The following is a 26,400-nucleotide window of genomic DNA, read 5'->3' as shown; positions in this document are numbered from 1 at the left end:
CGCCCCCAGGGCCTTCCCTCACTCCCCATCCATCTGTTACCATCTGTCCTTGGACACACTGGCCCCAGGTCTCTGCCATCTGCCTTGTGCACACCCACAGGCATGTAATCCAGCCTGCCCTCCCTTCTTAAACAGCTGAGCTGGCTGAGTGCAGAGACTGTCTCTCCCAATGCTATCCTATGATGTGGCCAGAGCTTAGCAAGTGTCCTCTTGGTCTGGGTTACTCCTGAATGTGGCTGTTCTTGTTCTCAGTGCTCTGGCTAACAGGGCTCCTCCTCACTGTTCCGCAGCAGTAACCTGCCCGGGCTTTGCCCAGACTGCCAGGCTCAGCAAACCCATCTCCGGTCTCGAGGAAGCACATATGAACACAGTCACTGAGCACACACGTGTAGTCCAGTTAATCGACTGCCCATCCTCGGGGCACAGGAGTCTGGTTCTGAGGATACAGTTTAAGAGTCCAGGGTGCTGATATGAACTTAGGTCCTGCTGTTTTTAATGACAGACGAAAGGCTAAGGTGAACAAGGATAGCAAGCGCCACAGCCCACGCCAACAAATTCTGTAGGGCAGATGGCAGGAGCTGGAGGTCAGTGTGGCCAGCTTGCTTCCTCTTTTTTTTTTCCCCAGGATGCACTCTCCGTGGACTCTGTGGCTCCTTATCATGCCCACACAAAGCCCTGATCTCAGGGATCTTGCTGTGAATCCCTCCAGATTGTGGGGTGACAGCTGACCTGTTTTTGGGAGCCAGGGTGATTTGTTACCCAGGTCCCCTAGGCTTTGGCTTGTATACAGTCCCCTGGCCAGGGTGTTTAGTGGGAGTCCAGCTCTGTACTCTTGAATGTGGTATGAGTGGGGAGACCCGAGCAGCCTGGAAGCACCCCCATTAGTTCCTCAGGCCTCAGTGGGGCCAAATAAGTCTCAGTGACACTCACCAGAGGTCATGTGTCTCTTGGCCCTGGGTGTCCAGGTGTGGCCCCATGAGGCAGTGCACTTAGCATTGTCAGAACAAAGAAATGTGCAGGCAGTGGGCCCCGAAGGAGCTGGAGCCAGGAGCCCTTCCTGCAGTAACCCTCTTGGCCTATACCCCAAGGGGCTAATTCCTGCCCTGAGGTCCATACATTGTCTCTGCCTATGGCAGCTGTCCCTGCTGCCAAGTAATGGTTCAGGCAAGTTCTCCTAGGGTCTTTCTGTGCGTGTGTGTGTGTGAGTGCATGTGTGCGTGCGTGTGTTTGGGGTGATGTCTAGAAGCCTCTAATCCCTCCACTGTGCAAGCACTTCCCCTCTTCAGACAGCTCAAGCCCTTGGGGGTTGGAGGGGCGAGGATATCCAAGACAGAGTAGAGCAAGGATGAGGTCCCAGTGAGTGCCAAACTGATGGATGGGCAGGACCTTGCTCTGCCAGCCGTCCCCATGTGGCCTGTTTCCTGGCTCGCTTTGAGGCAGGCCGACAGAAAGCACCACAAGGCTTTGGTGGAACATGTATGAGGTGCACTGTGGAGGCAAGGAACCTGCTCATCCTGAGAGACAGCCTGCTGGGACGCGAGAGGCCTCAGGGCAGGGCCAGCTCCCTCTTACCCCCAATGTGCCGAGCTCTTTTCTCTGTTCCAGAAGATTTTATAAAGTACCTGCTGTGTGTGTGCAAGAGAGGAGTATGTGCCTGGGCTGGCAGTGCCCAGATCAGCAAGTGCCATGGAAGGTGAGCACAGGTCTGTGACCCTATTTGGGCTCCTGGTCAGGCCCAGTCCCCAGGGTTGACCTGGGGACGTGGGGCATAGTGGCAAAGAGTGGGGAACTCCTCAAGACAGAACAGCAGAGCTCAGAGAAGTGGATGTGGCCAGACGTGAGGAAGCTGCCCAAGCTCATGGGAGTGAAGTCAGTTCCAGGAGGAAATGAGTTCATGGCTTCAAGGACAGGACATTGTTAGTAAATGGTGGGAAAAACGAGATTGCCAGTTTTTATTTCAAAATACCCAATTGTTAAGTAAGTGTGGAAAAGCAAAAAAGTCTTAGTTTAGGCGCAGGAAACATAACAGTCTCTCCTGCCCCGACATCGACAGTCTCAGGGGGCAAAGCTTAGAAAGGAAGTCATGTTGCTGTGGTGCCCAGAATGGGGGTCTAGGAAGGTGACCCCTCTGAATGCACTCTGGGATTCTGACTGCCCCTCTTCTCGGGGGCTGGAGGACCAAGAATGGTGGCCCTCTATCTGGGGAGGCCCAACAGTACTTCCTCAAAGCCCCCAGCCAGTGTGATCCTCAGGTCCTGACAAGGCCCCAAACCCTGTAGTCCATTATATCCGCCAGCGTAGCAGATGCCATGCAGGTCACAGCCACCACCACTCCTGTACAGGCCCAACCGAAAATTACAGTGTGCTTCTGGTCATTCTCTAGTCCAGTTTTGTATGTATGTATGTATGTATGTATGTATGTATGTATGTATGTATGTATGAATTGCCAGTCCTGGTGCTTAACTCAGGGTCTGGGCACTGTCCTTGGACACATTTTTTTTTTAAATATATATTTTTTTGCCAGTCCTGGGTTTAAGCTCAAGGCCTGAGCACTGTCCTTGGACTTTCTCAAGGCTAGAGCTCTACCACTTGAGCCTCAGCACCACTTCCAGCCTTTTTCTATGTATGTGGTACCGAGGAATCGAACCCGGGTCTTCGTGCATGCTAGGCAAGCACTCTACCACTAGGCCAAACTCCCGGCCCCTTGGACACATTTTGCTCAAGGCTAGCACTCTGCCACTTGAGCCACAGCACCACTTCTGGCTTTTTCTGAGTATGTGATACTGAGGAACTGAACGCAGGGCTTCGTGCAGGCTAGGTGGGCACTCTACCACTAGGCTACACTCTCGGCCTTATTTCTAACCAGGGGTAGCCCTGTGACGGCACCTCAGTAGACATGCCCAGGACTTGGGTGCTCCCATGTGGCACAGGTGAAGTTCCTTCCTGGCTGTCTGCAGGGACAGCTGTCCCCTGCACATGGACACTGAGGGAGACCTGTAGCAAGCCCTCTACTGGAATACATGGGGCTGTGGCTCCTGGAGGCTCTGGGAGCTCTTCCTAAGGAGGGAAGGAGGTATGAGCACATCTTTAGCAGGGCCGGCTGGCCAGACAGCCAGCTAGGCTTGGGTTGCTCCAGGAAAGAGGTGATGGTGTTTGGCTCTGTGGGGAGTTTGCCTATTACCTCATGCATTACTTACTGCATTATCTGTCTCCCCCCCCCCCCGCCCACCTGCCCATTTTGTGTGGCACTGGGATTGAACCAAGGGCCTTGCATATTAGGTAAATGTTCTATGGCCTTTTTGTTTATACTTTTTTTTTTTTTTAATGGGTCTTGCTGTCTGCTGGGATTGGCTTAGACTTCTCAATCTTCCCATCTTCTCATCCTGAGGGGCTGGGATTGCAGGGATGTTCCACCATGCCCAGCTTGAGTGAACATGAGAAGCAGGGCTCTTCCCTGGGCTTTTTAGAAGCAGAGGGGGTGAAGGCTTCCTGTCTTCTCTCTCCTGACATTAGTCCTACAGCCCTGTCTGTGGCTCTCAGTGAGCAGGCATGGAGGATGTAAACTCTACTAGGCCTTGGGCCTCACTAGGCTGCTGCTCACACTTTACCCCTACCGGACTGGTCCCTTGGGACTCCCGACGTCAGAAGGGCATGGTGTCACTGCTCAGAGACGGATGCACTCAAACCGTGGGGTAAGAAGGTTGACAGAGCTCTGCTCCTCTGCTGCGATCTAGGTAGGCAGGCAGGCAGGCAGTCAGATTACTGGGTCTTGTGCTTGCTAACTTGGCCTGAGACCTACCCAGTATATATCTGGGCCATGAGCTCCAGGCTCACTTTCTGCCCCTTGGCCTCCCCTGAAGCCAGTGTCTGAGATGGAGACTGTTCTTCCCCCTGGCCTCACAGGGCTAGGCCCAGGGGAGAGGTAGAGGCTGGGGAAAGGGGGTCTATAATCCCTGCCAGGGTGTGTAATACACACAATGCTAGCTTAGAGCACCCCACAGCCAGTTTTCACTAGCTTCTACCACCTGCCAAGCAGAGCCAACCTCTGGGTATCTGAGCAGGCACACTCCCTACACAGCCTGAGTACACATAAGGCACTATGTAGCACATGGCAGGTGAGCCGGCACCTTCTGTGCACAGCTCCAAAGTGCTCAGGATCTATACACAGAGCGTGAAGGGAAGCCACACCCCGGGATTCCCTGGAAATGTGAGGCCCGGGCCTCTTGTGCCTCTGCAGTGATACAGGAGCATAATCGATGTGCATGCTGGGCCAATATGCTGCCTTAATGGGCATCACCAGAGGCCAGCTCTGGTCACAAAGCACATAAGGCTGTACAGAGCAAAACAGCAGAATCCCAATACAAGTCAAGAGGCCTTGTTCCTGGAACAATGCCTTGGGGGCAGTTTCTTTTTGCTTTCTCTGCATCTTTCCAATTTTATAGAGTCAAATATATATTAGAAAACAAAGCAACAACAATTCATATGGTCTAATTTGCTTTTCATGAAGGGTGCGTGTGTCTGGGAGCCCTTTGAGGCTCCCCAGCAGCCTCTCAGCATGGGTCGAAAGCCACAAAGCCATCTATCATTTTCTAGGGGGGAGGAGGTCCAGAACCAATCGGAAGCCCACAGGAGTGCCCTACGACCCCACAGATGGCGATTGCTCACGTCCCACACAACACCTTCCCAGGATCTTGGGCATTTCCAGGACTCCAAGCACTCCTAAGCCTCATTCTTTCCCCCATGCATACACTTGTATGTACATAGACACGGAGCAGGTCAGGAGAAGCAGCTTTGAATGTGCTGGAATACAGTCTGTTTTTCTCAAGGCAGAAATCCACACAGCTTAAACAGTACATTCCAGAGAGAAGCCCCTACAAGCCCAAATTAACCACAGTTCCTCTGCCTGCTAATGTTGCTTTGCGCACAGGAGGATGACTGTCTCTGGCTGATGCACTGGGAGATCTGTCCCCTATACCTTTCATCCTGGGGATGGATAACCATCTTCCTAGAGCCAGAAATCCTTCTGCCTTCCACTAGTCGGCTACTTCAGCCCCCTCAACCTCCATCAAGGCCTTTTGTGGTTAGTGGCTGCCACAGGGCTGGCTATAGTTTGCCACTCTGAGGTGGTCACCACCACTCCCTCTGTGGATGGGCAAACCAAAGTAGATCTTTTTACCACCCAGTTCTCACAGATCCCAGCTTCATAAACCATGTGCTGAGGCATGTATGCCACAGACAATGCCCACAGGAACAAGGTATACCACCACAATCCGCTTCAGGACATTTCCCACTCACAAGGGCTCTGCTCCTGATCATCTACGTGGCCTTGACGAGTACCCAAAGGAATGTCTGGTGTGTGTTTTCTCCTGGTAAGTGACATTATGTCCGCGAAGGCCACAACAAGGTGCCCAGCAGGAGGAGGATCCAGCAGGGAGAAAGGAGGGGAACTAGATGAAACAGACTTGCATTGCTCTCACCAAGCAATTGTCAGAGATCATTTAAGAGAGGGAGAGAAGCCATCAATCAAATAATTTGTATAATGTCCTAATGTAAAAATTACAAGAAGTCCTGTAACCTAAAAATTACAGTAGTTAAAAATTTAAGCGCCAGGTGGGGTGGGGCACCCTGGAATATCATAAACTTGTAGCACTCAGGAGGCAGAAGTAGGAGGGCCAGTGAGTAGAGACCCTATCAGAAAACATCCTCCCCTCAGTACTAAGGAGCGCCTGGCAGCCAGCTTTCAAATGTTTCTACCAAAGCAAAAACTCACACGTATATGAGCATGTGCATGAACCGTGGCATAAGTACATGTATAACTACATGTCCACATGTATGTGTAGAAAGCAGGCAAGTGATCACAAGCATAAACAAATACAGCAAAATGTTGCTGGTGAATCGAGGTGAAAGGTTAGCATCGTCTTTTACAACTATTTCAATGACTTTCATGGGTTTGACATTTTTCAAAATAAAAAAGCGAGAGGGAAAATTCTTACAAAGCAAATGCCAGGCTATTTCTACCAAAATTGAAAATGAGATTATCCAGTTTTATGCACACTTGTCTAGAAAACAGCAAAACAGCAAAGAAACAAATTTCCCCAACTCAAACTCAACAAACACAGGAGAGGAAAATTATAGACCAACGAATTCACAATAAAGATGTTAAATATTTTTTTAAAAAGTCACAAGACAGAAATCAAATCAGAGGGATTGTGTTATACCTATGTCAGGCTATCCTAGGCAAGGGTGATTCAATGTGAGAAAATACACATGTGCCTCCTCACATCGTCAGACAGAGACATCTCAATGGATACACAAGCAAAGGAGGTATATCCTTTAACATAATAAAGCACCTCCAAACTCAGGGCCAACATGAGTCTCATGGGTAAATTAGATGCATTTCTTCCAAGATCTGCAACAGGACAGATACCTCCTCTCCCTATAGTGGTTTTTCATACCATCAGGTGATATGGTGGAATATCTGAAAGGGTCTAGGCACAATTATTAACTGGGTCCCCCTTCTATATACAGGTCCTGTTGGCTTGGAAGTTTTTTGCAGAATGGTTATCAAGACACCACAGCATGGGGACAGCAACTTCTCACACCTGCTGACCTTGATCTGGTCAAGGTGAAGCTGTAGTTTGGCCTCAGAGGCTATGGGTAGCAAAGAGGAAGCAGTAGCCCCTTGGGTGCCAGGAGAACTCAGCAGTGCGTCACCAGGGCACTCAGTGGCTCACAGGAGCCCTTGGCTACGTGACCTACGTTCTCTGGGGGTTGACACACTCTCTGGAGGGGGGTATATCTCAAAGAGGTGGATGGCTGATGTAGTATGTGCCCTGACTGGCAGTGTAGCTCATCTGAAGGACACATGGAGATGGGTGCAACAGGGCCCTTTCAAGCTTTGTTCAACCAAAATTGGTGGTCTACACCATTCTGAAGCTTCCCTTCACATGGTCCTCTCCTTTCATGGGTCTCTGGGGCTAGACCTGGAGGGGCCATCCTGAATAGATGTGCTTATAGCCCCAAAGGCCTTGGCTTGGTGCCTACAGGCTCTTCTGCCTAGGCAAACACTCTTCCTTCAAATGGTCCTTAGCCCTCTTCCACCTCTCTGCTTGCACAGGACTGCTGGGCCTTGGGATATACTTCTGCTGCCACCAAAGTTTTCCTTCCTTCCCCAAGTTCCTTAGTCCTAGTGTGACTGTTAAAAGATCTAGCACAGGAGAAGATCTCTAGGTATGTACAGTGAAGGCAAACTTGTCCTGAGGCTGGGAGGGGGAGCTAAGAGGGAGCAGCTCTGAAGGGAGTGGTAAGGAGACCCAGGAGAGATGGTTATCAAGCAGTACCAAGGAAATGCTAGGGACTCAGCTCTGCTTTGCTGCCTGCCTCAGAGGCTCCTGGTGAAGGTTGGAGAGGATGAAGGACCAATCAGGATATCTTGGCAGCCGGCATGGGCTTGGGCAGGCTCTAGATGCTGTGGTCTTGACTGTTCTCACTGAGAACAGATAGTTTCTTCAGGTAGTATGTGGGCCCAAGACAACTGGCCCATCTATCCACTGAGTGTATCCTCAGGGGCAAGGGCACGGACTGCAGCCTGGTGCAGACAGCCAGTAAAGCCTGGTACCAGAAAAAAATATGCTCTCTTCCTTCCCAGAAGAGACAGGCAGGGAGCACAGAGGTCTGGCTGTCTGGGCAAGATGCCAGAGCTCCAGTACCAGGCTGTGAGGAGGGCTGACAGTCTCTGGGAGACCTTGGCACAAGGTGAGGGAATAGGCAGTGCCAGAACAGAAGGCCAGGCTGCCCTGCAGGGGCGTGGGGATGGTAAGGCTCTACAGTGGGGCAGCTGCACCTGAAGCAGAGTCAGGCCCCAGTTGAATGCCTAGAGGACTGCAGGCTAAGGCACATGATTGTGTGCTATGCATGCATGCATGTTTATGATTCATGAGAGCAGGAAGAAAGGCAGGGGAGGTGATAGCTTCCACTGAAAAAGAGAGGTGGCTTCACCTCACCTAAGGCTGGTGGCTGAGGCCTGTCTGCACTTATACCCTGGTCACTACTGCTCATCTGATGGGGACGTGCTCACAGTATCAGCAGTGTGCCTGCCTGCATTCCCACTGGGGAAATGACAGCAGATATGAACTCTGAGAAGCATACCAGCTTGAGGGAGTTTCATACTGCAGTGTACTAGTAAGCATGGGACCAGGAAGAGAAGGAATCCAGTCTGGTAGTGGGGCCAGACTGAAATACCTTGGGGCCAGACTGGGAAACACCCAGGGGTTTGCCTCAGGCAGCAAGACTGAGGAGCTGCAGTTTGGAGTTGCCACATTCTGTGGCAGTCACAGACTGTGGTGGTCACTGTCTGGACTTCTGCAACAGTCAAAGCCATGTGGTATTAGTAAAACAATACACGGAGACCAAGGACAGAATAGGGAGCCCAGAAATAAACACATATATTGTAAAATGATTTTTTTTGGTGGGGGAGGAGAAGCCGTCCTGGAGTTTGAACCCAAACACTCTAGCACTTGAGCCATGCCTACAGTACTTTTTGCTTTAAGTTATTTTGGGATACTCCTGTGTTTTTTTTTGCCAAGGTTAGCATCAGACAGTGATCCCTCAGTCTATGCCTCCCATGCACCCGTGACGACAGGTGTAAACCAGCACATCCAGCTTTTTTTTTTTTTTAATTGAGATGAATCTCACTAACTTTTTCCCTGGGCTGTCCTTGGATGCTGCTCGGCCTGCAGAAGGGATGATTAAAGCAGGGGTCCTGAGTCAGTGTGCTGGGTGTACAGATTTGCAGTGGCTATTGTAGTCTAGGCGGACCCCGAATTAATGATCCCCCTTGCCTCCATCTCCAAGGGGGATCATATCCCAAGTGTGGAATTATAAGCACAAACTACCTTGTCTAGACTTCATCAAAGGACTGCTGACAGGATGCCAGGATCATTCCTGGCACCGTTTCTTCAACACTGGGAATAGACTAGGATAAATGGATACCCACGTGTTTTCTGTTTATTTGTTTTGTGATGCTGGGTATGGAACTTGGGAGAATGCTACTGAGCCACATCTACAGTTCTTGGACCCCCTCCCAAAAAATATTAGTGCAAAATTAATGATTTAAATGTAAAAAGTAAAAATGTGAAACTCAATGCTGCAAAAAAGTTTCATGGCACTGGATCTGGCAGTGATTTCTTGGATAAAATAGCAAGACCCGAAACAAATTAGATAAACTGGGCTTCAATTAGATTTTTGTGTATCAGAGGACATCATCATCAATAGAGAGAAAAAGCCCAACAGAATAAGAGAGGACATTTGCAAATCATACATGATACGACTGGCTTAACAAAAACACTAAGCAACCCAATTTAAAAAAAGCCAGGTGAGCCAGGTGCTGGTGGTTCATGCTTGTGATCCCAGCTATTGAGGAGGCTGAAATCTGAGGATCACAGTTCAAAGCCAGCCCAGGCAGGAAAATCCATGAGACTATCTCCAATTAACCCCCAGAAAACTGGAAGTGGTGCTGTGGCTCAAAGTGGTAGAGTGCTAGCTAGTCTTGAGCAAAAGAAGCCCAGGGACAGTGCCCAGGCCCAGAGTGAGCCCCAGGACTGGCAGGGGTGTGTGTGTGGGGGGGGTGGGGAGGAAGCCAGCTGCTGGCTCACACTCGTAATCTAGCTACTTAGGAGGCTGAGATTTAAGGATTGTGATTTGAAGCCCGCTGGGCCATCCAAGTCCCTGAGCTTCTTATCTCTAATGAACCAGCAAAATGCTGGAAGTGGAAGAACCCCAGCCTTGAGGGAAAAAGCCAAGGGAGAGAGAGCATGAGGCTCTAAGTTTAAAGTCCCAGTACAGGCACCAAAAAACAAAAGGAAACAAACCCATAAAGGGTTATAGGTGTAGCCCAGGAAGTAGAGCACTTGTGTAACATTGCACGTGCCCCTGCATGGCTCACACACAGACAAAAATTTGATTAGACACTTCTCCAATGAAGATATACAAACAGCTAATAAGCACACAAAAACATGTTCTGCACCACTAGGCACCAGGGAAATGCAAATCAAAACCACAATGAGGTACCACCAGCATGGCTATTAGAAAAACAAAGCAATCAGGCACACAGCCACAGCCATTTAGGGGGTGCAGGCAGGAGCCTTGAGTCTAAGTACCAAGGTCTAAGTACTAAGTTATGGGATTGGTCTGTGAACAGCAGTGTTAGGCAAGAGACTAAGTTCTTAATAAAATCAAAACAACAAACAAAATAGTGTGGCAATAGGAGGTAAAGAAGTCAGAACCCTTATGTATTCTTGCCAGAGATTCCGGCCACTGTGATGATGGGAATGGAAAATTTCTAAAAAAAAAAAAGTGACACACAAATTACAGAGAACTATCAACTCCCTTTAGCTATACACCCAAAGAATGGAAAGCAAATAGGCATTTGTATGTTCACACACATAGGGGCACACTCACAGTAACAAGATGTGAATAACCTGAGTACCCATGAATGAATGAACGAATGAATAAACAAAGGAGACATACTATGTAAACATAATGGAATATTATTCAGCCTGGAAGGAAATAGGACACATTCTACAATATGGATAAGCCATGAAAATACTTCAATGAGCTGGTCACAAAAAGACAAATATCATATCCTCAAGGAAATTCCTAGAGAAGTGGAAAGTAGCTGCCAGGAACTAAGAGGAGATGGAATCAGGATCTGAGGGATCCAAAGTCAGTCTCAGTCTGGGAAGAAGCCACTGGGGAGACGAAAATGAAGGGATGGGTACACGTCAACTTTATGCTGTGTACTTTTTGACAACTAAAAAGAAAGGTTGTTTCACAGTGGAGTCTGTAGCTAGGGTGAGTCCTCAGAAGCATGGCCCAGAGGCTGGTTGGGGGCTGCCACCCTGGGGAGCCTCAGAGACCAGGAGCTGCATGGGGCCTGTCCAGTTATAGCTGTTTCCTCCCTGCTCTCCTACAATGACTGGGCAGTGCAATTCTGGGTTCTCTTGGAATGAGAGACCAGAGGAGACCCAGGGTACCTCAGTGAGGGTAGAAAGGCACCTGCGCATTGGTTGGACAGAGCAGGGGTTTGTTCACCAACTGCTGGCCTCCTGCTGAGGAACAGGGGATAATCAGACTGCTTGCTTCCTCCTCCCACCCCACTGCTACCACACCCAGTAGGGACCCTGAAGCCTTCATTCCCAACACTCTCCCACTGTGGCATTGACATCAGGAGGAGTGGATTCTTCTATTGGCTGGCTCCCTGTCCTCCTTAGGCCAGCATCTCTGTCACATTAAGGAAGCTGTGTGGTGTATCTTTTCCCTGGAGTGTTGGGGATGGGGATCTCTGGGGCTTCTGACCCCACAGCTGAGTGGTTCCTGTGGTTGTGTGGTACAGGCCTCACTGCCCACTAGATCTGTCCCCAGAAGCCACTGCCCAATGAGGGAAAAACTGTTACCTACCCCCACTGACCACCTAGAGCTAAGCTTCAAACAACTGGGGAAAGAGGGGATGTCCCACAACTGAGGCTTGGCATCATTATCAGTCATGCCCTTGGCCTCATACCTGCACTCTGAGCCATCTCAACAAGGAAAGCCTGGGGTGGTCACTATAGGTTTGTCCTTCAGTGACTGGAGCAGAGGCTCAGGGCCTGCCCCACCCACAGAGCAACCAATCTCTCATCCTGTCCCAGTCTTTGTCCTTGGTTTTTCCAAGGGAGAAGCCCTACAGTAGGCTACCTATAGAGAGCAGATGTGACAACCCACCTGTCACACCTGCCTAAGAAAGAGAGCTGCTGTCATCCCCACAGCTCATAGCCCTACTCCGGGGAGCACAAGAAGAAAGGGACTCCAAGGCCATGTCACCTGGAGTCTGGGTTCCTAGGTACTTGGATGCCATGCCCTCAGGTGCCCTCAGCCAAGGCCTTGGAATAGCCATCTTGTGTGGGTGTGAGCCTCCAGGCTGCCTCCCTGTCTGCAGTGACAGGTCACCTGTGAAAAACATTTCCTCCCACATCCTGGCCACACTCTGAGGGCTCAGGATGCAGGAGCAGCCCAGCCACCAAGTGGAAAATTGCTCAGCTCTTAGGGGGCACTAGTGGGAAGGAATTTCAAACGAGAGGAAATGTCTCCAAGTGCCAACCACTTGTAAGGAAAAAGGGATTCTTGTTCCAGAATGTTTCTGAGTCACTGCTGACTCCAAAGCACGAGCTTCTGCTGGGCGCGTGCATGAGTAAGGGTGCACATGTGGTATGCGGTGAAGGCGTGTGTGCATGTCCTGGGCAGCTCTGGCCAGCCCTGGAGTCCCTGCACCTTTGCCCTTGGGGGATCGATTAGGTGCAGGTGTGGCCTGTGGCTGATAATGCCTGCCAGAGCCCAGGCCACTGCTGGAAATGACAGCTGTGGGGTCCTCGCTGCTCCTATGGGGCTAGGGGGCACCATGTTGGCCTGTGTCTCCATGGTCTCAGCACATCATGAAGACTAGCTGGGTAGAAGAGGAGGGAAGGCTGAGTGTTGGGCCAAGGAGAAAGCTCTGAGTCTTGCCTTCAGAAATGCCTACCACACCTGTGCACAGAAGCAGGAGCTGCTGTGCACAACAGAGCTGAAAGCAAAGCTGTGGATATCCAGGCTCCAGCCAGGGTTTCCCCTGAAGCCAGTGTTATCTCAGAGGACCTGGGGCCTCCACCCGACTTCTCCTTGGGCAGTACTTGGGATACCCCTTCCTGGCCAGGCTGTGCAGGGATTCCACAGGCCACCCCATGGAAAGGTGCTGCTCTAGAAAGAGAAAGAAACAGGGCTAACCTCCCTAGCCTTCAGAGCAGACAAGACTGTATATCAATGCTTGACAATACTTACTCATAAAGGGCAGAGTTTTGTCCCCAAGTCTGGGACACACCTGTGTATGTCCCCGCCCTGTGCCCTCCTGACCTGCTCCACTTGCTAAAGCCTGCCCTTATTTTACCCTCACTGAAGCTTGGGTGTGGAGCCCTGTTCTGCAGACAGAGGAGTCAGCAGAGGCTCCTCCCCCAAAACGAGGAGCACACAGGAGAAAGCAGCTTCTAAACCCAGTGCGTCCTCTCTGCCCCCACATGCAGTCCTAGGCAGAGTGAGCTCTGTTAGGCCTGGCTTTCTGAGCCCCTCTATCTCCTCTGGTCACCTCAGCATCCAGAGGAAGCAGGAAGAGCCTCTGAAGGTGACCCCTACAGACAGCACCAGCCACCAATCTCTGCAGGGTCTGAGGAGTCTTGTACACACAGCAGGTACCACTCTGCCAGCTGTCAGGCTCTCACCTGCCAGAAAGTAAGCGTCCTGGTCGCCTTTGGTGAATGTACTCTGACCATCCAGCTTAGATGTCTGCCAAGGCTTCTAGCACACGGTCCATTCAAATAGGACTGTGATGGCTAACTTCAGGTGTCAACTCAACTGTGGAAAGGGATGCTAGGATGGCTGGTGTGTCAGTGGGGGGTTGGGGAAGAGGCTGGCATCCAAACTGGTGGGATGAATAAGGAAAGCTGCTCTCTCAGTGGGGGCAGGCACTATAAAGACAGCCTGGGAACTAATTAAAAGGCAGAGCAGACGCTGGACCCTTTTCTGCCACAGGACATCAGCAGCTTGAACTAGGAATTGCAGTCTGGTACAGAGGCAGTCAGATTTGGACTGAGCTTCACCATGGGCTGGGTGAAGCTTGCAGGGTCTCCAGCTTGCAGGCTGCTTATTGAGAAACACCATAGTCTACTTAATTTTGTGAGCCATTTTCCATATGCTCCCTTCCCATTCACCCACCTGTCCACCTAGCTGTATTGCCCATGTTCTGCTCTGGAGAACAAAGGTAACCACCCTCAGGGGACACCACTGGCCACACCTACCACCCCAAAGCATGCCCAACCCCTCTGAGTGTGGTCTCACTATGGGACTGGGTGATGATTCCTAGTGACACAGTGATCCCCAGAAGAGCAGAGGCTCTGCAATCCACTAGGCCACCTCTGGTCTATCAGCAGATGCCATGCAGCTGTAAACCAGGACAGAGAATGACCATGAAAGGGGACAGGGCTCGGCTGGGGGAGGATAAGAGTGGGCAACAAGGACCAGAAGCGGGGGGTCTGCTCAGCCTGCTAGGTTACATCATGGCACTATGTTCAACCTGCTTCTGTCCTGTCACATGGGTGACTTGTTCTAAGAGCCTCTGGTAGGGAGTCATTCTGCCAACTTGTTCAGATGGAGTCAGGGCAGAATGCTGGGTTCCCACACATTTGCTGCAGGCAATGAGGGAACTAGAGCACTGGCAGCAAGGCCAGCGCCATTCTTATTGCTGATGGAGCCGACATGCCACCCATCTAGGTCCCCTCTCAACCAAGTGAGAGCTAGGAAAGTGGGGAGACACTCCCCATGGTTTTACTCCTGTTTTCTACCCACATGGCCAAATACCATTCATCCTTTGTAAAAGTGAGTTTCCTGCTGGGCATGCTGCCAGCCCTGCTTCCAGAAAAGCAAAGGAGCAAACTCCTCATAGTCCTCAGCTTCCCACCAGGCCCCCACAAGGCTGGGATTTGACTGGGGAGGCTCTGAACCTTTCAGGGTCCGGAGGTGGGCTGACAAGCAGCTTGTCTGGTCTGCTTGAGCAAAACCAGTGCCTGGACTGGAGAGATGGGACAGGAAGTGCCTCAGAGCCCAGCTTAACCCAGTCCTGAGGTCTGCAGAGGCTGGGGGACACAGCCTGGCAGCCAGGATAAGGATTCTGTTCTTATCAGCCCTCCCCTCCCCCTGTGCTAGGGGAAGGCCTCTCTTTCCAGGTGACACCAGAAACCTCCAGACTTCCCTGCAGTGCTATTCTTAGGCACCTTCCCTCTGTGAACTGTTTGGACAACTTGGTCTCACTGTGGCAAACCACTCCCTGAAGAGGAGGATCAGCACTCCAGAGAGGTCTGGTGCCATGCCCTGGTCTCCTTCCAGGAAAGGACAACCCATCCTGCCTCTCCCACGTGGAGGCAAACACCGAAGCTCAAACCCTCACCAAAGCTCAGCAGGTGTTTATTTCCCAGGGTCACTAAAGCTCCAGAGAGGCACTTCCATGTGGTTCTAGCCTATAGGCTTTGGAGGAGAGAGATTCCATGGGCTGCAACCGCAGGGAGAGCATGATCCAACTATTCAATTATTCCAACTCGACTGTACTGTACAGGGACCCCAATAAATGAGGCGGATGCAGGAGGCACCGCAGGCATGCCTCGTCTTTCTGGGCTCAGCTTAGGTAGCTACAGCCCAGGCAGTGCTGAACACCTCTGAGGAAGGCCCTGGGTGTCTATATGCCGAAAGACAATGGCTAATAATACCCATCTATCCATTCCCTTATTAGCCTTCTGGTATCTAGCTGAGGTTTCAGAGGGTTAGCACACCTCCCCTCTCCCACATGTGTACACGGTGCTGGGCTGAGGACAGAGTGTGCCTGTGCTAAGTCTTTGCCCGGTGCACAGGCCAGAGCCATGTGCAGAGTGGATAGACATGTGGGAACTGACACCTGCTGGCCAGGTTACCGGCAGAACTTGGCACTAGGACACACAAGGAATGCTATCCACCATAAGGGAAAGGTCAAACGACCCCGCAGGCAGGTGAAAACCCAGGCTAAAGGCACAGATAGGGGGTTGAGGAGGCAGTTCAGTGGTCAGTCAACATGTAAGATCTCACCAAGCACTGTGACAGTGTACACAAAGCCCACAGCAGCCCTATTTCACAGCTGCTGCATGGAAAATATCCAAGTCTGTGGGCCAAACCCACGGCAGGCTGGGGACACTTTGAACTGGGGACAGGATATCCTCTGACCCACTACTAGAGACACACAGGACTTTGCACAGGCACGGTCACCACCCCTGGACTGTGACAGCCACAGAGCAACCCACTACCCGCCGCTCTCAGAACAAAGGGGCTGGAGAGGAGCTGTGTCTAGACAGAGCTATCTGGCAGCGGATGGATTAAATATGCATGTCATGGACTAGCAGAGAATCATCTCTGAAACAGGCTGAGCAAAGACAGCAGGTTGCAGGAGGTTAAGTATGGTTTGATACAGGTTCCAGAAAGTTTGCAACATCAAAACAGCCCTGTGCATGGTTTAAGTGAGGCAAACCACCTTAGTGAAGGTGTAGCTGAGTAACTGATGCAGGAAACATATGAAATGCAGGGCAAAGGGATGGGGTGGGGCACACAGGGGCTCCAGCACCAGATAGAGATGAATGAGGCTGTCTGAGCTCCCTGCAGATACCTGTGAGGAGCCAGGAGGGGGGAGCCCTGGAGGGGAGGGGAAGAGATGCCAAACTCCAAGGATCAAGACCTCCATTGCAGGACACCGTGACCCCCTGAGGGATGGGACACCCCTAAGCACCATCTCCACATCTGGGCTGTAGGACAGTGAGGGCAAGAGAAGGAACACAACAAAGCTCTCTGGTCAAGCGGGCATGGACACTGGCACAGCTCAGGGGAAGGGAGGACGTATGTTCCACACCAGTGCTGATACCTGGAGGACACCCCAGACCACAGGACTCATCTGCCAGAGGAGGGACCAACCCAGGCAGGGCTGAGGCCTAGGCCTGCTGTCCTTCTATGTGCCCAGTCGAAGGCACAGCAGCTCCTACCCATCATGTCACAGTAGGGTTGTCGAACTGACCTCTGTGGATGCGACAGCTTTGTAAACCATTAAGGACAGCACTTTAACCCTCTAGTTACCATCTTGCCAATTACCGATTTGTTCTGTTGGCCTTTTGACATTCTCCTTGTAAACAGAGACTGCTGGGGGTCCCTCACAGGTTGTCCTGCCGTAGGCTGTCGGGGGCCTCCTTTGGCCATTTCTCACCCGAGTACTAGCCGGAAATCCTTCACTACCACTGGCCCAGCACCATGCACAGCCCACGGGGGAGGAGTTGATCCCCTTGTCCCATTGTGAAATCCAAGAAGTTACAAAGAGTCATGGCTCTCATAACATGTTTACACTTGGAGCTAGAGGGACAAGATAAGGGAGTGCCAGGTAACTGGCTATTAGTGCCCTGTAGAAGCAGATGGCAGATAAATTTATCTCATTTTGGAGTTGGGGCCACGAAGGTCTTTTATGTTTCCCTAAACCTAAGCCTATAAGCCATACCAGTTCCAGTCAGAAGGAGGGAGGCTGGATCAGGGCTTGTCTATTTCGCCTGGACAGACTTTCTAGAAGGATCTCATCCCCATACATATCCCACAGGGGTAGGGAGGGAGAGGGGATTCCCATGTTCCCCTTTTCCCCAGAGTCCCCGAGTTCTGTTCACATGGAGACAACCTGACAGCCACTGCAATAGCCTGGAGGCCTGCCCAGGCCAGGGAATGAGGCTTGGTGAATGAATGAATGGACCAATGGGTGGGAGAAGGAAGGGGCTCCAAATGGTCCACGTGCCCTGGAGGAAGCAAGAGCGGGGCAGGGGTTGGGCAGGAGAGGCCTCAGGCTGGCTTGGAACACTGAGGAGCCTCCTGGGGGAGCCAGGGGCAGGGGGAAGAGCCTGTTCAGGTTGGACTCTGCCACATTGTACCTCCTGCAGAGGCTGGGGGTAGGTGTCTGTAATGACTGAACAGTGCCCATTCTGGAGAGAAGCCAGCAGCCAACACTGCAGGGGGGGGAGACACATGCTATATTTTCCCAAAATGATGGCCCAGTGTACCTTTGAGACTCAGGGCACCACCACACTTGGAAGGGGCATTTTATCTAGGGATGAACAGTCACAAGTCATAATGCCAGGTGACTTATAACTCTGACAGGCCTATATTCAAAGGCAGAAGAGATACCAACACTGACTCTCCACTCATGCTGTCTTGTCCCCAGGGCCATTATCTGTTCCCATTCATCCTCCTGACCAGCTGGAGATACACCTGAACCCTAACTATGGTTCCACAGGGTGATGTCATATCTGCATTCTTAGTCATTCTGCAAAACCCTGTGCTGGAGAGACATCGTGACCTCCCCTGATATGGGAGGCTGCTCTCCACAGGCACCATGCTCATCTCACTCTGGCTTGGGCAGCATCCTGACCTCTTCCTGAGCTCAGGACTTTAGTCCTTTCCCTTCCAAAAGAAAAACAAAAGCACCAGGTACTGATAGCCCATGTCTGTAATCCTAGCTGTTCAGGAGGCTGAGATCTGGGGGTGGCAGGTGTTCAAGGTTTGAAGCCAGCCTTGGCAGAAGTCTGTGAGACTCTTATCTTCAACTCACCCAAGAGTTCAAGCACCAGTACAGAGGTGGAGGGAGGGGGGAAAAAAGATAGGAAGGCAGGCAGGCAGGCAGGCAAAAGCAGATCAACAAAATCTCACTGGGAAGAAAATTTCCCTTCTCAGAAGCAAAAACAATAGTTGAACAACAACTTCAAGTGCACTGCGCATGCTGATGAGTGCCAGCAAGGGGGCAGAGATGCCAGTCCCACACTCCAGTGGTGGGAACATGCCTGGATTATACTGCATGACCATCCAATGCTGGCCTGCTCTGATTACTTCCCATTCCCACTAAGTGTTTCCCCAAGTGCAACTCCTGGGGTGAAGACAAGCACAATCCTGGGCCTCCCCCTACCTGGAACACCTTCACAGTCCTTCATAACAGGCTTAGTCCAATATGAGGGACAACAGAGGGAACTGCTTTTGGGGTTGCCCCGATTTCCTGCTTCCTGAGCAGAGCAGACTCCAGAGCAGGAACAGAGGCCAGGACCATCGAGACTCACTCCCACCACGTGTTCACTCTAGTGTGGCTGATCTTTCTCAGGCAAGGTGGCAGAGCTGCCGATTTCTTAGCCTGAGGTCCATGGGAGGCCACAAGGTGCTGCCCCCAACCAAGTCTCCGTGCCTATCTGCAGTCCTCACTGCTGCTTCCTTTCCCAAGCCAAGAGAACATGGCCTATTGCTGGCCTCAGCTAGTTCGGTGAAAGGCAGCTGCCAGATGTTTGGGATGAAATTGTGCATATGCCAGGCTTGGGTAAGCCCACACATTCTGAGGTCTGTGGTGGCTATTCTTACCATGGACAGCTGTCCCCACCAGGGCGGAGGGTGGAACATTGCAGAGAGACCTGGTGGAAGCATACAGGCTTGTGAGGATGGAGGACCATGTGCTGGCTTTCAGTCCTACAGCTTCTCTGGGCTCTGACTTTCTTTCCCAGTAAATGTGGGCCAATCTTCACAAGCCTGCCATCAGGAGGCATTGAGGGCGGCCTCTCACCCCTCCTTTACAGTGTTGGGCCATCCTAATAGCCTGTGAGTGGGGCTGCGTTTTGTGACAAAAACCACAAGAGATACTAGTTCCTGACTTGAGAAAGTGTTTTAAATGAGAAAGAAGGACACTCCAGTCCCCTCAGGAAGGAACACCTCTGTGAGCCTCGCAGCAGCAGGTTAAGAATGAGCCAGCATCCAGAGCTCCTAGGAATGTCTGAGGGAAAGCAGCATTGCACACAGGATGTCCACAAAGCACGGCCCACAGGAGTCCAAGAGTGGGCGCCTGGCCTATCCATGACTAGGAACCTGTAGCCATGGCCACTCAGAGGGGCACAGCGGCAGCCCCTCCATGGGAATGCTTTTAATGGCCTGGGAGATTCTCAGGATGTGACTTAAGGGAGTTTTCTCCCTCACACTTCCCCAGCCACCACAATCAATCACCAGCACAACAAAGGGAGCATGGGAGAGAAAAAGACTTAAGACTCCCACTACCAGCATATTGGCTCCTCCTCCTTCCTCCCTACTAGATCCAGGACTGACCTCCACAGCACTCCAGATCCACCACTGCTGGCCACATTTCCATCATGGCAGCCAAACTGTTCAAATCCCCTATAGAAAGTCCACAGTGACCTGTGACTGGGGGTAGGGGTGGGGGTGACACAACTGTTGTGTGTACCAGAAATGGGCTCTCCTAGTTCAGAGTCAGTGGGGATGGTGTACAGGCTGGCTCATGATATGGGGTATGGACACCCTGGGCTGTGTGTGCAGTGTGCTGACAGACCCTGAGTCAGGTGGGCTAACAGCTGTCTCCCTGGCTACTACCTCTAGACAGACACATCTGTCAAAGGCACAGTTCTCCCAGGCTGTTCTTGGGTACCTCAGCTGATGTCAGCAAGCAAAAGACCACTGTAGCAGACACAGGAGCACAGTGACCTTCTAATGCTTCGCTCACAGGTCTGCTCCTGCACTAACTATTGCTAGAAGTTCTCAAAAACATTCCAGGAAGGTGGTGAAACTTCCATTTGCCTCCTAAATGTGTGCACAGCTCAGAATGGCCCTAGGCACATGTTTCTTTGCTGGAAGCTGAGAAAAGCCCACACCCAAGACTCTCCCCCCCCCCCACAACCCCCCTCCCCAGCCTCCAAGTCCCATGGCCACCAGAACAGTGTGGGGTGGGGGCAGTGGAAAGGTTCTAGACATATGCCTTCAGGCAAGGAGTGTGTTCAAGCTTCTGTGATGGCCCTTGGAGGTGTGGAGGAAGGACTGCCTGCAAGGTCCTGCCCTCCTCGAGGACCAGCCTCGAAGTTACTCCACCACACACAAGGCCCCAAACAGCAGGACAGCAAGGGTGGCAGCTGAATCTCAATGGCAGGTCCCTTCTGACAGCAGCCATCCTGCCACTGTGGGAAGTGCCCTCTCCACAAGTGGTTGTGTTCCTGGACAGAGGGGTGTAGTGATAGTTTCTGCAGCACCAAGGCCCTGCTCCACACCGGGGGCCTCTGTGCAGCCAAGCCATACAAGCGCCAAGCCATACAAGCACCAAGCCATAAGATTTGCCCGACTCCCAGTTAGCTCTGTAATCTACTTAGTGCTGGAACAGAAGGAGGCGGAAGAGGGGAAGACAGGTGACAGGGAGGCACCTACTGTCACCTGCTAAATGACACTGCAGAGGGCCTCCTGAGAGCTCTGCCTGGCCTGCTGCTGCTGAGCTAGCAACTTCCAGGCTGAGGGGTTGGTGGTCCACTCGGCACGGCCAGCTGACCATGGGCCCTCCTCAGGCAGGGGCAGGGAGGCGCTGGGCTTCCTGGTGCCTCCTCTGTTCTTCTCATTCCTGGCCTGAGCTTCTGTTTTAGAAGAAAAACTGGGGAGTGGGGACTGGGGACCCCTTTACTTGCAGGAACTCAAGGGCTGCCACAAAAGCTCTGTCTGCAATCTACAAGCCAAGGTCGCACAGTAGGCTGACTTATAAGCCTCAACCCCTTTTTCATCCCAAGAACACCCTTCTCTCCAGTTCCACAGACATGGTGCCACTCTCCCTGAGATTGGCAGGCATGCAGGGAGCCCCCCCCCCCCCCCCCCGCCTGGTGGGATTTGTCAGTGCCCTGCACACAGAATCTAGAGGTCTGGTTGATGAAGGAGGGCTGGCTGCCATGGCCAGACCCAGTTTCATCTACAGTGAGGCTGAACCATGGGATGCATCCTGTACCAAGAACACACGTATGTGGGGAGCAGGCCCAGGACTGGGCAGGTGGCTTCAACCATCAAGTTAATATCTCAGAACACTTCTTCCTGGGCTGGGAGCTGCTGTATGGAGGGACATGGCACAGCCACAGGAAAGTGGATGCATCCTCCCAATTCCAGACAGGACCCCTTCTTTCTGACAGTCCGAGAAAGATTATGGGAAATGACAAATTGGAGGCTGTGCAGGGAGGGCACAGACGGAGAACAGCTGGTCAGCTCTAAGCAGGCTGGATGGTTCAGAACCCCTCAAATATACCTAAGCGCTAGCCCAAACCTTTCGGCAAGTACCAACCAACATCTCTATGTCACAGACATGCCCACCCCTACCCCAAAGACTATCTGTAAAGCTCAGTCCTAACACAAATATGGAGGAGAGACAAAAAGGCAAGGGAGACCTCACTTCTCAGCCCAGACATGCTGGAGGAGGCCCCCAGGATACCAACAGGACCACAGCAGCACAACAGGACAGGGCAGAAACAATCCGAACTTTAAATGCAGAAACCTCAGGCATCCTGAGATCTCTTAAAAGTGTCAGCTTGCAGCTCAGTCCTGCTTGCCCCACAACTACTCAAACATGGGGGGGCACAGTAATGCTGCCTAGTACTCCCCCTGCCCCAGCCTGGCTGGTGGGTTCTCAGGGAAGGTACCTCCCCTCAACCCCCTCATCCCCCCACCCCCTTTTGTTCCTCTCCTCTTTCGAGGCTGGGGAGAACCGTCGTGTGCCTTCTCCCCGCCCCCATTGCTGGGTCACACAAGGCCTTTGTTCTACCTGCACACACCGGCAGGCAGAGCCCACCCCTTTCCTGGCAGCTCCTCCCCCTTCCCCTGAAGGTAGGTTGGCAGGCACCTTAGGGCCCGGGCGGCCAAACAGCGTCTATCTCCCACCCCTCTCCCTCTCCCTCTCTCTCCACTCCAGGTACCAGCCAAGACCCGGGGAAGCGAATACTCTGGGTGGGCTACACACGCATTCACAAGCCCGTTTCCACGCCCAAGGACCGGCGCACGAGGCCACACAGGGCCAGCGTGGACCTTTAAACCACGCGATTGGCCTCACAGCAGCCGGCGGTGCACCCCGAGTAGAGCCACCAAGAGGGCAGAGGGAGCTGACCCAGGCACGGTCCAGCAGCGCGAGGGGTGCCGGGGCGAGGGGGAGCCTGGGAAGGGAGGTCAGAGACCAGGGGTGGCGGCTCCCTGTGGGGGGTCCCCCCAGGAGAGCCGGGAGGGCCGGATCGGCTGGGCACCGTGCGGTGGGGGTGGGCACACGGCCCGCACTCTGGGCCCCCGAGCCCCCGGCGCGCTGCCCCCGCGGCCGGCGCTCACCTGGGAGTGCGCAGGGCGGCGGGGTCGCGGCGGTCCAGCACGCCCGGCACGCAGTTGGTGAGTTCGGTCCAGTCGGCGTGCAGCCCGCAGCTCCAGCCGGTGGAGAAGCGAGAGAAGAGCCAGGTCTCGCGGCGGTTGGGTCGGTAGCAGGTGCACTTCTTCTGGCCCGGGCGGCAGTCGCAGGGGACCTCGAGGCGCACATTCTGCACGAGGTGGCGGCCGAAGGTGGTGCCGCCGGTCTTCTGGATGTGCAGGAAGACGATCACGTCGTCGCCCTTCATGTCGAAGCGCAGTGAGCGCTCCAGCTCGCGCACCGGGAAGTAGTACTTCTTCTCGTAGTGCGGGTCGGGCGTGGGGAAGAGGTCCAGGTCGTCGGGCGGCGCGCGGCCGCCGGGCGCGCCCAGGCTCAGCCCCGGGCCCGCGTACTGGTACAGGATGAGCATGAAGCACGCCGAGCCCGCCACCACCAGCACGAACTTGCTGGCGCGCTCAACCATGGTCCTGCCGCCGGCGCGCCGCCGCCTCATGTGTCACCATCGCCGGCGGCCCGGGCGCGGGGCGCGGGGCCTGGGAGGGCGGGGGGGCGCGGGCGCCGCTGCTCCTGCTGCTGCCGCCGCCGCCGCCGCCACCGCCACCGCCTCCGCCGCCGCCCGCCCGCGCTCCGGCCCGGCCCGGCTACTCGGCGCCCAGGCTGCCCGCGGCGGCGCGGGCCCCGGCCCTCCGCGGCGCCATAGCTGCTCCTGGTCCAGGTCAGACTCCCGGGCCGACCTCCGGCTCGGCACCCGTTCGGCCCGACCCCAGCCCGGGTCCCTCGGCGCCCCCAACGCGGGCCCGCTGTGCTCCGCGCCGAGAACGCTCTGCGCCGCTCCGCGCGCCGCCGCGTCTCCGCAGTCCGTCGCCGCCCCGCCCCGGCCCGCCCCCGGCCCGCCCCCGCGGCGCCTCTTGCTGTCGCCGCCCGCCCCGGATCCTCGGCTCCGCCTCTGGAGGTGGGGGTGGGGGCGAGACGCGACGAGTGCCGGGCGCCGGGTGGCTTGTCTCGGCGACGCCGCTGCGCTCGCGGGCCGGCAGCTGCGGTCGGGGAGCTGATTCCAGCCGGCCGACGTGTGTGTGTGTGTGTGTGCGTGTGTGCGCGCGCGCGCGCCTGGGGTACGAGGCTCCCAGGCGTGGACACCTCTCCCAGGCGTGTGGCGCATCGGCAGGCGCCCCTGGGGCGCGGGCCCCTCTTCCCCGTCTGGACCGCCGGCGTCTCCCCGTCTCCCACGCCAGGAGCGGCCTGGACCTTCGCGCGGGCGCCCCGAACTTCCACATGGAAGAGCACAGAGCTGCACCTCGAGGCACCGTGCGGTTTGGGACTAGCAAGGCGAGGGCGAGGAAGGAGAGAGAGGTTTGGGGGAGAGGATCCGATTCGGGGGTCCGCATGGCTCCCTCCTCGTTCCTCCCGAGTCTCTGAGACAGTGACTCCGGACCTCTTCCATGAAAAGATACTGAGGTGTCTGCAGAGGCTTGCAGGCTGCTCTTTGAAAGCAATTCAGCCAGTGTGCATTGTTTCCTCCACATGTCCAGCCCAGGTCCTGCCCACCATCCTCGGGGCCCCGACCTGCAATCTGGGATCTCCAGTGGAATTTTCACTAGAGTGAAAATAGAGGCCAAGCTCAGTACCCATGCCACTTGGATACTGACCCCTGATCAGAGGCCAGAGCCTCATCTCTTAGAGAAGCAGGGAGTGACAAGACCTGTAGGAATCCCACCTAGCAGAGACTCCTAGTGCTTTGATTCAGGCTGGTGTGTCCTGCAGCCAGGCCTGGGTTCAAATGTCCACAGAGAACCAGCTGGTTGGTGGTGACTGGGTTTCAAGCTCTTAGGGAGCAGAATGCATTGCCTAGTTGAGTGTTTGTTGAATGCCAATATGTCACAAAGAGGCTGTTAGAAATATGAAATATGAGCCAGGTGTTGGTGGCTCCCACCTGTAATTCTAGCTACTCAGGAGGCTAAAATCTGAGGATCTTGGTTCAAAGCTGGGGCAGGAAAATCTGTGAGACTTACATACAATTTAACCAACAAAAAGTTGGAAATGGAGCTGTGCCCAAGTGGTGCAGTTCTAGCTTTGAATTGAAGGACAATACTCAATCTGAGTACTGAGTTCAAGCCTCAGTATCCGCACACAACAAAGAAACAAACAGGCACTGGTGGCTCACACTTGTCATCCTAGCTACTCAGGAGGTTGAGATCTTAGGGCTGCGGTTCAAAGTCAGCCTGGGCAGGAAAGTCCCTGAAATCTTAACTCCAGTTAACCACTAGAGAACTGGAAGTAGTGATGTGGCTCAAAGTAGTAGAGCACCAGCTTTGAGTGAAAAAGCTCAGAGACAGCACCAGGCCCTGAGTTCAATCCCTACGATCAGGAAAAAAAAAACCCAACAACAAACAAACAATCAAAAAACAGAAAGATAGAAAGGGAAAGAAATATATAGTATGCAAGATCAAACCAGAACGTTTTGAGAGAAACGAAAATTACTGATACCCCTAAACTCAACTAAAAAAGAAGCCCCCAATTGTCTGAGGGACTGAAGGAGTAGCTGTTGTGATTAGATGGGTGACCTGGAGTTCAAGCTGGCACACACATGGTGCATGTACATGTAGCCGTGCAGGAGTGTCTGCAGTACAGCCAGGCCTCCCTAAGCCCCAGCTCAGTTGAAGCTACTTTTCAGCTGTTCCTGAGCCAGGCAGAGCTTGAGGTAGCTTGGTAAGGCTTGCCTTGCTGAGAGTGGGGGCACAGTAGTGTTTTCCTGAGCTGCCTCCTTCTGCCAGCTTCTCAGCTTGGTGGTGGAGTCCATGCACAGGTGTCTTTGCTTTAATAGTATTGACCTGCCAAGAGGTAAATCATAACTAAGGCTGCCCTATATTGAGAACCCTGGGTAGCAGGCAACAACATCATGCCATTTCCAGTTCCATCAGCAAGCATTCAGTGTGGGCTGTGATACCTCTATTCCAGAAGAGAAGACTGAAGTGGCAGCCAGATAAGGCCAGCCATTGACCTTTCACTCAGATCACCGGCTCTCTAGGCCTGCCTCCCACATCTATCTGCCTTTACCTACTTCTGAGCTGTGCCCAATGACTCCCAGGCTACAGCTGGGGCAGTGACGTGGGGTGGAGGGCTGGCGGCCCAAGGCAGGTAAAAGACCCTCAAAATCATTTGGTACAATACCAGGGTAGATGCAGATGCTTGTTTTGCCATCCCAGGGTCTCGACCCGTATGGCAGTTTTTGTATGGCCTGTGAGTGATGCTATAACTATCCAAACAGTCATTGGGAGAGAAAAAGTTTCTGCAGTCCTGGGAGGGTCCCCCCTCAGCTATTGCTGGTGGTCGCTGCTGTCAGGTGGGGGCATGAGCCGAAGTGCTCAGGAGCAAGCCTGGGCCGTTCTTAACGGTCTATAAAACCTCCTGTGCTTGGTCTGTGTCCCTATACTGTATTGAGCTCTCAGTCTTGGTGGAGAGGGAAGGAGAGCTTGGCAGAGGTTGTCCTTAGATGGTTGCCTCTGTGGCAAACTGCGATGGATTAGCCTGATCCATTTCCAGAGAAGCTGTTTAGTCAGCCTTCCTCCCTGGATGGGGCCTGTGCCATGCACACCATGGAAGTACTGCCATGG

General features: G+C 53.4%; 1 protein-coding gene across 1 annotated transcript in view; it reads right to left on the bottom strand.

Annotated features, from left to right (window-relative positions):
• Hs6st1 (heparan sulfate 6-O-sulfotransferase 1) overlaps nucleotides 1-23,305 on the bottom strand; it is a 37,223-nt gene extending 13,918 nt beyond the window's left edge. The window contains exon 1 of the mRNA XM_090343004.1: nucleotides 22,756-23,305. Within this exon, the coding sequence (XP_090199130.1) occupies nucleotides 22,756-23,282 (527 nt within the window). The 5' untranslated portion in view covers nucleotides 23,283-23,305. The remainder of the gene's footprint in view (nucleotides 1-22,755) is intronic.
• Between the last annotated feature and the right edge of the window lie 3,095 nt (nucleotides 23,306-26,400).

The sequence above is a fragment of the Megascapheus bottae genome, chromosome 12 (genome assembly GCF_031878675.1).
Source record: "Megascapheus bottae isolate mThoBot1 chromosome 12, mThoBot2.hap1, whole genome shotgun sequence".
NCBI classification, from domain to species: Eukaryota; Metazoa; Chordata; class Mammalia; order Rodentia; family Geomyidae; genus Megascapheus; species Megascapheus bottae.
Note: the sequence above shows the minus strand (reverse complement) of the source record. Positions and strands in the feature narration are given on the sequence as shown.